Source organism: Vipera ursinii (genome assembly GCF_947247035.1).
Source record: "Vipera ursinii genome assembly, chromosome: 2".
NCBI classification, from domain to species: domain Eukaryota; kingdom Metazoa; phylum Chordata; class Lepidosauria; order Squamata; family Viperidae; genus Vipera; species Vipera ursinii.
This window is the reverse complement of record NC_139513.1, coordinates 292,344,535-292,357,607: the sequence shown is the minus strand read 5'-3', so window position 1 is coordinate 292,357,607 and position 13,073 is coordinate 292,344,535. Positions and strand designations below refer to the sequence as shown.

General features: G+C 44.0%; 1 protein-coding gene and 1 long non-coding RNA gene across 2 annotated transcripts in view; one reads left to right on the top strand and one right to left on the bottom strand.

Moving 5' to 3' along the window:
- LOC310635690 (uncharacterized protein) overlaps positions 1 to 8,169 on the bottom strand; it is a 37,098-nt gene extending 28,929 nt beyond the window's left edge. Inside the window, exons 1-3 of the mRNA XM_083354912.1 lie at positions 7,308 to 8,169; positions 6,908 to 7,218; positions 3,480 to 3,514 (exon numbers count right to left, since the gene is read on the bottom strand). Of these exons, the coding sequence (XP_083211038.1) occupies positions 3,480 to 3,514; positions 6,908 to 7,208 (336 nt within the window). The 5' untranslated portion in view covers positions 7,209 to 7,218; positions 7,308 to 8,169. The remainder of the gene's footprint in view (positions 1 to 3,479; positions 3,515 to 6,907; positions 7,219 to 7,307) is intronic.
- Positions 1 to 13,073, top strand: part of LOC310635708 — a 172,240-nt gene that overhangs the window by 79,984 nt on the left and 79,183 nt on the right. The gene's annotated exons all lie outside the window — the stretch shown is intronic.

The window sequence follows — 13,073 nt, the reverse complement described above, 5'->3', positions numbered from 1 at the left end:
CTCATGTTGTAGTCTCTTCTTCTTAACATGCATTTCTAAGTTTTCTCTGGCCGCATTTTTGAAAAACAGAGACTTTACTTCTGAAAACTCAATGGGAATCTCTTTGAACCTGACTGAAGACAAAGGTCCTCCAGGACACATAGCTGCCAATGTCTCCACATACGTTAGCCCCAGGCCCCAGAGGGACACCAAGCGACCCCGTTGCAAAGTTACTTCGATCTGACCCATGGCTGACAAGTCAAAGGAGAGGCAGGGGCTACGAGTTTGGGGGGTCCTGAGACCAGGAAGGATAAGCTTGGGGAGAGGTTGTCTTTGAGACCACCAAGATTTCCAGATTTGTGGGGCAGCAGGAAAGCTTTCCAAGCGCACCTCCAAATGTTTCTTCGTCAGGTGGACCTGCAGTTTCTTCAAGACTTTCATTTTTAACAGGAGGAGTGGCTGAGCTGGACATAACGGAAGACCCTGATTTTTCCTAATTTTCTCCTCTTTCTTCTTGGGCCTTACAAGGTGCCCTGGTGGTGTTCCTATCCCCAATCTGGGCTGCTGAGAAAAGGGCTTTACTGCCACTCTCTTCTCTTTATAAAGAACATCCGGCAACAGCCGTCGACAGGTTTTGAGGACTCTTCTAGGCAAGTCCCACCTCAGCTGGAGCTTCATCCTCTGAAGATGGAACTCCAGGATGATGCAAGTGTCCTCGGGAAGAAAGGTAAGTTTCCGTGGCAGAGTTTTGACGCGGCTACTGGTCTTGTAGAGGACGGAAGAACGTGGGGGCGTGCTCGGCAGGAAAGCCTTCAGAGATCTCCTGATCACACTCGGGAGACCCCACTCATGCTGCAGTCTCTTTTTTCTCACGTGGGCTTCCAAGGTTTCTCGCCCCCGCTGCGGGAGAAAGGGGGTCTGCGCCCCCGAGAATTCAGAAGCTTCCCTTCTGCATGGGAAGGGCTTGGAGGAAAATGGAGGAGGGGCCATGGCAACCAGGGACTCTACGTAGCACTTTCCCAAATCCCAACAGGAACTCAGGCGCCATTTCTGTACAACCATCTCCATCTTCTTAGCCTCCTGGGGGAGCTCAAAGGGGAGGAAGACCAGGCGAGATTGCAAGGGTTTGTCCGCATGAGATACCAGCTTGGGCAGAGGTTGGGCGGTCAAACGCGCCAAGAGTCTCCAGGAGCGAAGGGCCACATCTGGAAACACCTCTGCTTGTATTTCGACACACTTCTTAGCCAGGTGGAATTTCATCTTCATCTGAAGTACAGCCAATGATCTCTGGGGCAATGGTGGACCTGTCACCACTGATCTTTTGGCCTTCTTGCCCTGTTTCTGTATTGGAGACGTTTCCCTCTTGGGCAGAGGAAGTGGCCTCATTTGCCTGAGACCCTCTTGGACCCTCCTGGGCAGCTGCCAAAGCTTCAGCTGGACTCTCTTCTTAAGGGACCTGCAGCTCCTCAGTCTGCTGAAGATGATGGTAGAGGGGCCAGAAGAATCTGTCCAGCTACTGATGGAGGAGGTCTCATATGTGCTGGAGGACAAGCTCGAGAGGTCCTCCGTGTAAATGTCCAGCTCCCCAAGGAAACTGCCCTGGGTCTTTCGATCCTGGAGGCTCCATTTCGAGGCCTTCTTCCCTGCTGCAACACTGTCTTCTGTGGTCCCTGCAGAGAAGAATTGTCCCAACATTGGACCTCTTTGGGGAACATCGTTGCCTGTCCCATCTAAAGGTAAAACGGCTAAGGGGCCCAGGTGGTGCTACATGACACAACCTAGGTCAGGGGTAGGCAACCTCGGCTCTTTTATGACTCATGGACTTCAACTTCAACTATGCTGACTCAGGAATTCTGGGAGTTGAAGTCCATGAGTCATAAAAGAGCCGAGGTTGCCTACCCCTGACCTAGAACTAAGGAGGGATTTCCTGACAGTTAGAACAATTAATCAGTGGAACAGCTGGCCTTCAGAAGTTGTGGATGCTCCATCACTGGAGGCTTTTAAGGACACAGCCAATTGTTCAGAACGGGATATGGTCTCCTGCGTGAGCAGGAGGTTGGACTAGAAGACCTCCAAGTTTCCTTCCAGCTCTATTAATTAATCAGTAGAATGGCTTGCCTCCAGAACCTGCGGGTGCTCCATTACTGGAAGTTTTTAAGAAGAGATTGGACAACTATTTGTCCAGGATGAAGTAGGGTCTACTACTTGAGCAGGAGGTGGGACTAGAAGACCTCCAGGATGTCTTCCAACTCTGTTAGTCTGTTCCATGCTCGGTTGAAGAGGGCGGCTTGCAAGCTATTTCTCCAAGAGGGCAGGGGGTGAATGTTTCAGCTGAATCAAGGAATCTTAGGACTCGGAGGGACCTTTGAGGTCATCTAGTCCAACCCCATGCTCAAGGCAGGAGACCTTATACCATCCTGAACAAATGGTTGTCCCATCTTTTCTCGAAAACCTCCGGCATCCATGACTCTGGGAGCCAAACTCTTACGCTGATTACAGGTAGTCCTCAAGTTACGACTACAGTTGTGTCCAAAATTTCTGTTGCTAAGAAAGACATTGGTTGGGTGATTTTTGCCCCATTTTGACAAGCTTTCTTGCTACAGTTGTTAAATGAAGCACTGCAATTGTAAAGTTGGTCACACGGTTGTCAAGTGAATCTGACTTCCACATTGAGGAAAACTAATTCACTTAAAATTGCGGACTCTGCTTAACAAACACAGCAGTCACTTAACAACCGCCGCATAAAATGTTAAAAAAGCGTATCCAGTTTTGTGATGCCTTGACTTACAAGCACAATGACTTACGGCCATAATCGCAGTTTTGATTATGGTTATAACTTGAGGAGTCGTTGTATGCCCAGTTCTACTGCCTTTGTTTTAAGTTAAATAGTGCCTTTCGTTCATTTTAAATGGTTAGTCCTGGAGTAAGGTGCTGTTGATTACTTTTGATGGATATGCCTTGATTAATACAAGGTAAGCTGTCCTGGGTAGCATTTTTAGAGAAAAGCAAAATTGGAACGAAACAGAGAGGATCGCCCTTGACAAGGATGACAAGCTCATTGGTGAAGTGATCCATATTTTTGGGAGACAGTTAGGTGTCATGATGATAGCATCAGGCTAGAATCCGGAATCTGGGATCCTGAGTTCTAATGCTGCCTGGGGCACAAAGCCAGATGAGTGGCCTTGGGCTAGCCACTTCCTCTCAGGCCTTGGAAGCAGGGAATAGCAAACCACTTATGAAAAACCTTGGCAAGAAAACTACAGGGCCTTGCCCAGAAGCGGACACAAGGGAACAGAAGAAAGAGACAGAGAGAGGGAGAAGATGATAGCTAGCTAGGGAGATAGAGAGATAAAGAAATAGGGAGATGATATAGATAGATAGATAGATAGATAGATAGATAGATAGATAGATAGATAGATAGATAGATAGATAGATAGATAGATAGATAGATAGATAGAAATATCTATTAAATATTTAATAGAAATATCATCCACCACTACCTTGGACTTCTGGTAATTCTCCATGGTTTGCAGTGCTGTAAGGAACAAGGACAGAAATGGCATTTCAGGATCCAATTATGCTATAGGATTACGGATGCAAAGTCTTAGAAATCTGGGAATTTACCCCGCTGAACACTACAAGGTTTATCCCCAGTCCCTTGTTCCATCTTCAAGGGTGATAAAAACCCTTCAGGCATGGGCCCAGGTTATCCTTATTGTGCTAGCAGAAGAGGTCTACTGCAGACCATGGCACTCAAGACATTCCAGCTGGTGGGGGCCAGGAGAAGAGCGTTTTCTGCTGTGGCTTCTGCCCTTTGAAATATCATCCACCACCCCGCAGGTGAGATTTGCACACGTCCTGAAAGGGCCTGAAGATCTGGCTCTGCCAGCTGGCCTGGGCCCCCAACTGGGGCATCTCACTCTGGAGGTGGTTAATGTGCTAAGGCCCCACCTCCTCCTTTTCTGCATCTTTTTCCCTTTCTTCCCAGCTTGCAATTTCAACTTAATTCTAGTGTTAATATTTATGGTTATTACGCTTAAATGTTTCATCTTGAGCTTTTTTTTATTGTAAGCTGGTTAGGGCCGGCTCTAAGGCTAGATGGGTGGCATGTAAGCCCAATAAATAATAAGAATAAAAGGTAAAAAGGGAAGGAGATAACTGTACAATGAAACAATAATTACCGAAAACACTGTTTAGCAAAGACAAGCCAGATCAATGTTTCAACTCACTCCAAGGTGCCTTCGTCACATTAAAGCATCCTTATTCCTGCTCTTATTCACACCCTCGTTAATAATGCATAAGGGGAAGCTTCAGTCACCCATATATAACTAATGCTTTAGGCTTGCTTTCAAAAGTTGTGGGTGCCGCATCACTGGAGGATTTCATGAACAAGAAAGAGAAATGGGACCTTGGGAGTCCCAGTGGAAAGGTTGCAGGTTGTATGGCCAGTTTAGAGAAAAGAAGGACCAGGGGTGACATGAGAGCAGTATTCCAGGATTTGAGGGGCTGCCACAAAAAAGAGGGGGTCAACCTATTCTCCAAAGGACCTGAAGGCAAGACAAGAAACAATGGATGGAAACTATTCAAGGAGCAAAGCAACCTGGAATTAAGGAGAAGCTTCCTAACAATGAGAACAGTTAATCAGTGGAACAACTTGCCTCCAGAAGTTGTGGGTGTTCCAACACTGGAGGCTTTTAAGAAGAGATTGGACAGTCACTTGTCTGAAATGGTATGTCAGGGGTCCCCAGACCCCAGTCCGTGGACCAGTACCAGGCTGTGGCATTCCAGCAACCGGTCCGCACAAACAAGCAAAGCCCCATCTGTGGGATGCAGGCAGCACACAAAACCATGCACCTTCCGGTCCGTGGAAAAACCTCTCTCCACGGAACCGGTCCCTGGTGCCCAAAAGGTGGGGACCTCTGGTATAAGTGCTTGAGCAGGAGTTTGGACTACAAGACCTCCAAAATCCCTTCCAACTCTGTTATTCTATGTAATGTTGCTTATGTGCAGCAAGTGAATTTTAAGCCACCCAAAGACACTTTGCGGATTGAGATGGGCCGAATATAAATGTCATAAAAAATAAATGTTTTATTAAGCAGAGCAGGCAAACAAGCGTGTGCTGGTTTACCTTTAAGCGTTCTTCCTTAATATCTCATGTTCAACAATCAGTGCTATGCAAATCTAGAAGAAAATGTTCTGTCATTTAAGCCATCAATTTTAATCAGTTGATGCAATCAGTATTCAATTAATCACACAACTCCATCCTCTCATTTCCTTTGAAAGAGAGGACGAGTTGCTGATGTACTTTTAAATGGAATATTAGAGAAAGCCTTGTACCACAGGTAATCTTTGACTTATAACCATTTATTCAGTGATCATTTGAAGTTACAAGGGCAGTGGGGGAAAAAATGACAAGATCATTTTTCACACTGCAGCCTCCCCAAAATCCAGATGCTTGGCAACTGTCTCACATTTATGACAGTTGCAGGGTCACGTGATCCTTTTGTAAACTTTTGACAAGCAAAGTCAACGGGGAAGCCAGATTCACTTAACGACTGGGCGACTAATTGAACAACCCGTTTGATTTGCTTAGCAACGGTGGCAAGGTAGGTTGTAAAATGGGGCAAAGCTCACAACAGCTGTCTTGCTTAGCAACGTAAATTTTGGGCTCAATTGTGGTCGTAAGTCGAGGGTTATATTAGTAAATTACGCTTGTGAAATATTAATTAGATGGCTACCTTTTACATATATTATTTGGGCTGCAGCAAAACAATTCACTAATATTCCTGAATTACTGTAGCGAAGTAATATTATTTAAGACTATCACTCTGTGCTTATTATCTGGATTACAGAGACCATTCAGTAATATTCCTGAATATATTAGCGAATTATTGTGGTGAAGTAACTCACCAATATTAATCAATTGCTGATAATGAAATAATATTGCAGATATTTTGGTTTGTTTGAACTGGATCCCCCTCTTTTGCAGTGTACTGTATAAATGGTCTTCATTGTGGGGGGGGGGGGAGGAATGTTGGCTCGGTTTTTCTCTCAGGCCAGGCAGGCCCACCTCGCAGGGTTGTTGTGGGGAAAATAGGATCAGGCAAATTTGCTACCTTGAGTTATCCCAAATACATAAAAAGCAGGATAAAAATACCATCAAGGCGAAATAAAAAATAACAAATTAAATAAAAACGCACCTCACGGCAAAGCGCCGAGCCGCGGATTCCCCTCAGAACTGCTGAGGGACCAACCCGGGCTGACCCAGAAACATGTGAACGCGGCCCCGGACTTTTTTCGCCTCACCACTGGTCTCCCTAGGCTTCGGACACTCACTCCCATCATCCCCAGCCCACACCTTCCTCCGCTCACCAATTGCCACCGCCACCTGCGTCGCCGGGCCGCAACCAAAATGGCGCCCACCCGGCTTCCTCAGCGCGAATGATGGACCACGCATGCGCTACAATGCAGAGCGCGGGGAAAGACTCGCGCCTGCGCAAAGAGGGAGGGCCGCCCTTTTCTTCCTATTGGCCAGAGCTGCTGTGGGCGGAACTCTCTCTTCCGGAATGCCCCCGTCGCGTGGCTTTAGAAGCTTGTAAAAACTCTGCCAGGTTTGCTTCTTCCTTGACCAAGAAACGTGGTTTATCGTGACTCAGGTTTTTCCCATCGTTCAGCTGTTGTATAAATCTGCTTGGGGATTGCTTATGGTGCGGTGATCGCTTTCATCAATATTTTTATTTTTCTTTTGCAGTCAAGGCTCTTGCAATTGTTATTTGTGTATATTGAGAGCTATATGCAACGAAAATCTCAGTTTAATGTATGCCGATTTATTTATAGTACAATAAAGTTCTTATTCTATTTTCTGTAAACATAAAAGGGTGCAACTTGGACTTTAGTAAGACATTTGATAACGTAGACCACAACCTACCACTTGATAAGATAGGAAAATGTGGGCTAGCCGCACCAGATGGATTTGTAGCTGGCTGACCGGCAGGCAAAGTCCGCGTGTGGTCCTCAATAGAACCGCATCTACATGGAGGGAAGTGTGTAGTGGGGTGCCCCAGGGCTCTGTTCTGGGCCCAGTGCTCTTCAACATCTTCATCAGTGATCTGGACGAGGGGATAGATGGGGAACTCATCAAATTTGCAGGCGACACGAAGCTGGCAGGAACAGCCAACACTCCAGAAGACAGGCTTAAGATACAGCAGGATCTTAACAGACTTGAACATTGGGTGCTATCTAACAAAATGAAATTCAATGATGGAAAAAAGTAAGGTTCTACATTTAGGCAAGAAAAACCAAATGCACAGGTATAGTATAGGTGGTACCTTGCTCGATAGTAGTAACTGTGAGAGGGATCTCAGAGTCCTAGTGGACAATCACTTCAATATGAGCCAGCAGTGTGCTGCAGCTGCCAAAAAGCCAACACAATGCTAGGCTGCATTAACAGAGGGATAGAATCAAGATCGTGTGAAGTGTTAATACCACTTTACAATGCCTTGGTAAGGTCACACTTGGAATACTGCATCCAGTTTTGGTCACCACGATGTAAAAAAGATGTCGAGACTTTAGAAAGAGAGAAGAGCAACAAAGATGATTAGGGGACTGGAGACTAAAACATACAAAGAACGGTTGCTGGAATTGGGTATGTGTAGTTTAATGAAAAGGACTGTGTGTGTGTAACATGATAACTAGTGTTCCAATATCTCAGGGGTTGCCACAAAGAAGAGGCAGTCAAGCTATTCTCCAAAGCACCTTGAGGATAAGATAGAAGAACTAACAAAATGGATTATAGAGCTGCCAGGAGAATTACTGTTTGGGAGATAAAAAATGCACATCCTACCTAATTTGTCTTTCCTATTCCCAACAACACTGACAAAAATAAGGAACGGTTGCTGGAATTGGGTATGTGTAGTTTAACGAAGAGAAGGGTGAGGGGTGACATGATAGCAGTGTTCCAATATCTCAGGGGCTGCCCCAAAGAAGAGGGAGCCAAGCTATTCTCCAAAGCACCTGAAAGCAGGACAAGAAGCAACGGATGGAAACTAGTCAAGGAGAGAAGCAACCTGGAACTAAGGAGAAACTTCCTGACAGTTAGAACAATTAACCAGTGGAACAACCTGCCTCCAGAGGTGGTGAATGCTCCAACACTGGAGGTTTTTAAGAAGAGACTGGACAGCCATTTGCCTGAAATGGTATAAGGTTTCCTGCCTGAACAGGGGGTTGGACTAGATGACCTCCAAGGTCCCTTCCAACTTCTTATTATTATTATTATTATTATTATTATTATTATTATTATTATTATTATTATTATTATTATTATTATTAAATACAGGAAGAATCCCCTGGCAAGCTGAACATACTGACTTGGAAAGCTACTTGGCAAAAGAAGAAAGCTAGAATTAGATTCAAGAGATTTGACTCGATTTACCAGATGGAGTACTATATGATTAAACACTTGTTTGAATATGGTTAAAAGAATAGATAAATTTTGGATATAGAGGGGCCCTACAGTAAGAGGGATAAGACATGCAAGTAGTATAGTATCTTTTATAACATATGAAATGTAAAAATATTGGGACGGTGTGTGTGAATGAAAAGTTTAGCTGTGTAAAGGCAATTAACTTTGAGAAAATCATGACTGATAAAAATGGTTTGAACACTGAGGGAAAACTAAGCTTAAATAAGAATCTTGAAAACAGGACACATAGTGACTCAATAAGATGGCCTTTATAAATGCAATTGAAACATAAGCCAATTAGAAAAGATGTTATACGTTGATGTTATTTGTACAAACCCAAGAAAAATGTTTATATTTAACCTTGAATGCATTGAAAGTATTGGATTTGTTTGATGTTGACAAAAGGGAGAATACTACTGGAAGAAGAGAAGATCAAGGAAAAATATCATTAATATATTATGGAATTTTAGAAATTAATTATTATTGATTGTTTTTAAATATACGAACCCAGACAACATGCTGTTTGCTAAGCAATAAAAGATTGTTATTGTTAAAAATCAATAAAATATGTTAAAAAAAGAAGAGGGGGGTCAACCTACTCTCCAAGGCAGGGCAAGAAGCAACAGATGGAAACTAATGAAGTAGAGAAGCAACCTGGAATTAAGGAGAAACTTCCTAACAGAGTTAGAACAACTAACCAGTGGAACAACCTGCCTCCAGAAGCGGTGAATGCTCCAACACTGGAAGTTTTTAAGAAGACACCGGACAACCATTTGTCTGAAATGGAATAGGGTCTCCTGCCTGAGCAGGGGGTTGGACTAGATGACCTCCAAGGTCCCTTCCAGCTCTATTCTGATTTTCTAAGATGATAAACTACAGATGATAAATGTATAGACATGAGGGTGGAGCATCATGAATTCTAGCAAGTAGGTGAGGGCTTTTCTATGTGACAATTTCCAGGAAGAGGATGATGAGGGACTTTTGAGATGGGGCTGGCATAGTGCTGTGTGGTGACCTTTATGATGCGCTCAGAACACATCATACAAAGACCCTGTTTATATTTAAACCCAGCCCAGGACTTTAGCTATCTGGATATATTTTTTCCAGTATGGAGCTGGCAGCTCCATGTTTTGGCATTTTAGCTCTTCAGAAATTGATTATACTTCTCAACAAAAATGCCCCTTTGATCTTAGTTTTCTTTATTATCTGGAAAATCTTGAAAACTTTCACAGTGTGGCGTGTGGCTTTTGAGCTGATCCAAAGCAGCTTGAAATTCCTCTTGGACCCTCGTAAATGGTTTCCCAAGGCAGAATCTGTAAGTTTTTGAGACATCTGTGCCATAGGGAAGAAGTCATAGGGAGAAAAATGTGACTTTTCTTAATAAGATGAATTCAAGGCCTGAGTCTTACGTCTGTAGTTGAATATGCTGAAGAAACCTGGTGTATAACAGACTAACAGACTTGGAAGGGACCTTGGAGGTCATCTAGTCCAACCCCCTGCTCAGGCAGGAGACCCTATACATTGCAGACAAGGGGCTGTCCAGTCTCTTCTTAAAAACGTCCAGTGTTGGAGAGCATTCACAACTTCTGGAGGCAAGCTGTTCCACTGGTTAATTGCTCTAACAGTCAGGAAATTTCTTCTTAGTTCCAGGTTGCTTCTCTCCTTGATGAGTTTCCCATCCGTTGCCTCTTCTTCTGCCTCTGGGTGCTTTGGAGAAGAGGTTGACACCCCCCCTATTCTTTGTGGCGGCCCCTCAAATATTGGAACAGGGCTTTTCAACCAGTGGTACGGGTACTACCTGTGGTACACTGGCACCTGGCAGGTGGTACGCGACCATCCTAGAAAAGTGGTGGGGGAGGGGAATGAGCTGAACCAGTGGCAGCACCGCACAAGCCTGAGCGAAACATGGCTGGAGCTGCAGGGCTGTCAGGGCTCAGCGGAAGCACCAGGATCAGCACCAGGCTCCAGCTGGAGCTCGGCGCTGATCCCGGTGCTTCTGAGCCCAGAAGAAGCGCCGATCAGCTGGAATGTTGCAGCATCTCCAGGGTCTTGTGATTTACATTCAGAGGCTTGGCAACTGATTCATATTTATGACGGTCACAGTATCCCAGGGTCATGTGAAGTGACCAAAACCTGCTGCAACCACCCAGCAGAGGGGGAGAAATAAAAACAGCCCCCCACCCCCACTGCCAATCCTCAACAGAAATGCTCACAACAATGAAAAACTCGGACAGGAGGAAGAGCGCCACCGGGCGGGCAGGCAGGTGTCTTGCTTGGTTGTGGCTTGGGGGGCACTTTTTCAGTGCCATTGTAACTTCAAACAGTCACTAAGTGAACTGTTGTAAGTCAAGGCCTACCAGTACTTCATCACTTTTTTCCTTTTTTTGTCATCAAGTTTTTGACACCTTGCTAGGCGATTGGTGGTACTCGGATATTGCCATATCCTAAAAGTGGTACAATGGGTGAAAAGGTCGAAAAGCCCTGAGTTAGAACATTGGGTGTTTCCTTTGCTGTCCTTTCATGACCCAGCATTCAGAGGCCTGCAAGTGACCAGAGAGAGAGTGGGCATCTGGACACATTCACTGTCCCCTAAGTCCTGGTCATCAGTTGGAGAAAAGATTTTCTTTTTTCTGTCTCTTTGCAGGTTCAGCAGAAAAGTGAGGCCAGCCTGCAGGAAACTAAAACCATCGGAAAAGGTTTTAAGTTTTTCCAAGCATTTAACCCACCAGTTTGTTGCAGTACTTTTTCTGTCTGTCTGTCTGTCTGTCTGTCTGTCTATTCATCATCTTTCTCTCCATCCCTCTATCTCTCCATCTCTGTCTGTCTGTCTGTCTGTCTGTCTGTCTGTCTGTCTATCTATCTATCTATCTATCTATCTATCTATCTATCTATCTATCTATCTATCCATCATGTTTCCATCCCTCTATCTCTCCATCTCTGTCTGTCTATGTATGTATGTATGTATGTATGTATGTATGTATCTATCTATCTATCTATCTATCTATCTATCTATCTATCCATCATCTTTCTCTCCATCCCTCTATCTCTCCATCTCTGTCTGTGTCTATCTATCTATCTATCTATCTATCTATCTATCTATCTATCTATCTATCTATCTATCTATCTATCATCTTTCCATCCCTTTATCACTCCATCTCTATCTATCCATCATCTTTCTCTCCATCCTTCTATCTCTCCATCTCTTTCTGTCTGTCTGTCTGTCTGTCTGTCTATCTATCTATCTATCTATCTATCTATCTATCTATCTATCTATCTATCTATCTATCTATCCATCATCTTTCCATCCCTCTATCTCTCCATCTCTGTCTGTCTATCTATCTATCTATCTATCTATCTATCTATCTATCTATCTATCTATCTCTCCATCTCTGTCTGTCTGTCTGTCTGTCTATCTATCTATCTATCTATCTATCTATCTATCTATCTATCTATCTATCTATCATCTATCTATCTATCTATCTATCTATCTATCTATCTATCATCTATCTATCTATCTATCTATCTATCTATCTATCTATCTATCTATCTATCTATCTATCTATCATCTATCTATCTATCTATCTTTATCATCTCCCTTTTTCTTTATCTCTCTATCTCCCTAGCTAGCTATCATCTTCTCCCTCTCTCTGTCTCTTTCTTCTGTTCCCTTGTGTCCGCTTCTGGGCAAGGCCTTGTAGTTTTCTTGCCAAGGTTTTTCATAAGTGGTTTGCTATTCCCTGCTTCCAAGGGCTGAGAGGAAGTGGCTAGCCCAAGGCCACTCATCTGGCTTTGTGCCCCAGGCAGCATTAGAACTCAGGATCCCAGATTCCGGATTCTAGCCTGATGCTATCATCATGACACCTAACTGTCTCCCAAAAATATGGATCACTTCACCAATGAGCTTGTCATCCTTGCCAAGGGCGATCCTCTCTGTTTCGTTCCAATTTTGCTTTTCTCTAAAAATGCTACCCAGGACAGCTTACCTTGTATTAATCAAGGCATATCCATCAAAAGTAATCAACAGCACCTTACTCCAGGACTAACCATTTAAAATGAACGAAAGGCACTATTTAACTTAAAACAAAGGCAGTAGAACTGGGCATACAACGACTCCTCAAGTTATAACCATAATCAAAACTGCGATTATGGCCGTAAGTCATTGTGCTTGTAAGTCAAGGCATCACAAGACTGGATACGCTTTTTTAACATTTTATGCGGCGGTTGTTAAGTGACTGCTGTGTTTGTTAAGCAGAGTCCGCAATTTTAAGTGAATTAGTTTTCCTCAATGTGGAAGTCAGATTCACTTGACAACCGTGTGACCAACTTTACAATTGCAGTGCTTCATTTAACAACTGTAGCAAGAAAGCTTGTCAAAATGGGGCAAAAATCACCCAACCAATGTCTTTCTTAGCAACAGAAATTTTGGACACAACTGTAGTCGTAACTTGAGGACTACCTGTAATCAGCGTAAGAGTTTGGCTCCCAGAGTCATGGATGCCGGAGGTTTTTGAGAAAAGATGGGACAACCATTTGTTCAGGATGGTATAAGGTCTCCTGCCTTGAGCATGGGGTTGGACTAGATGACCTCAAAGGTCCCTCCGAGTCCTAAGATTCCTTGATTCAGCTGAAACAT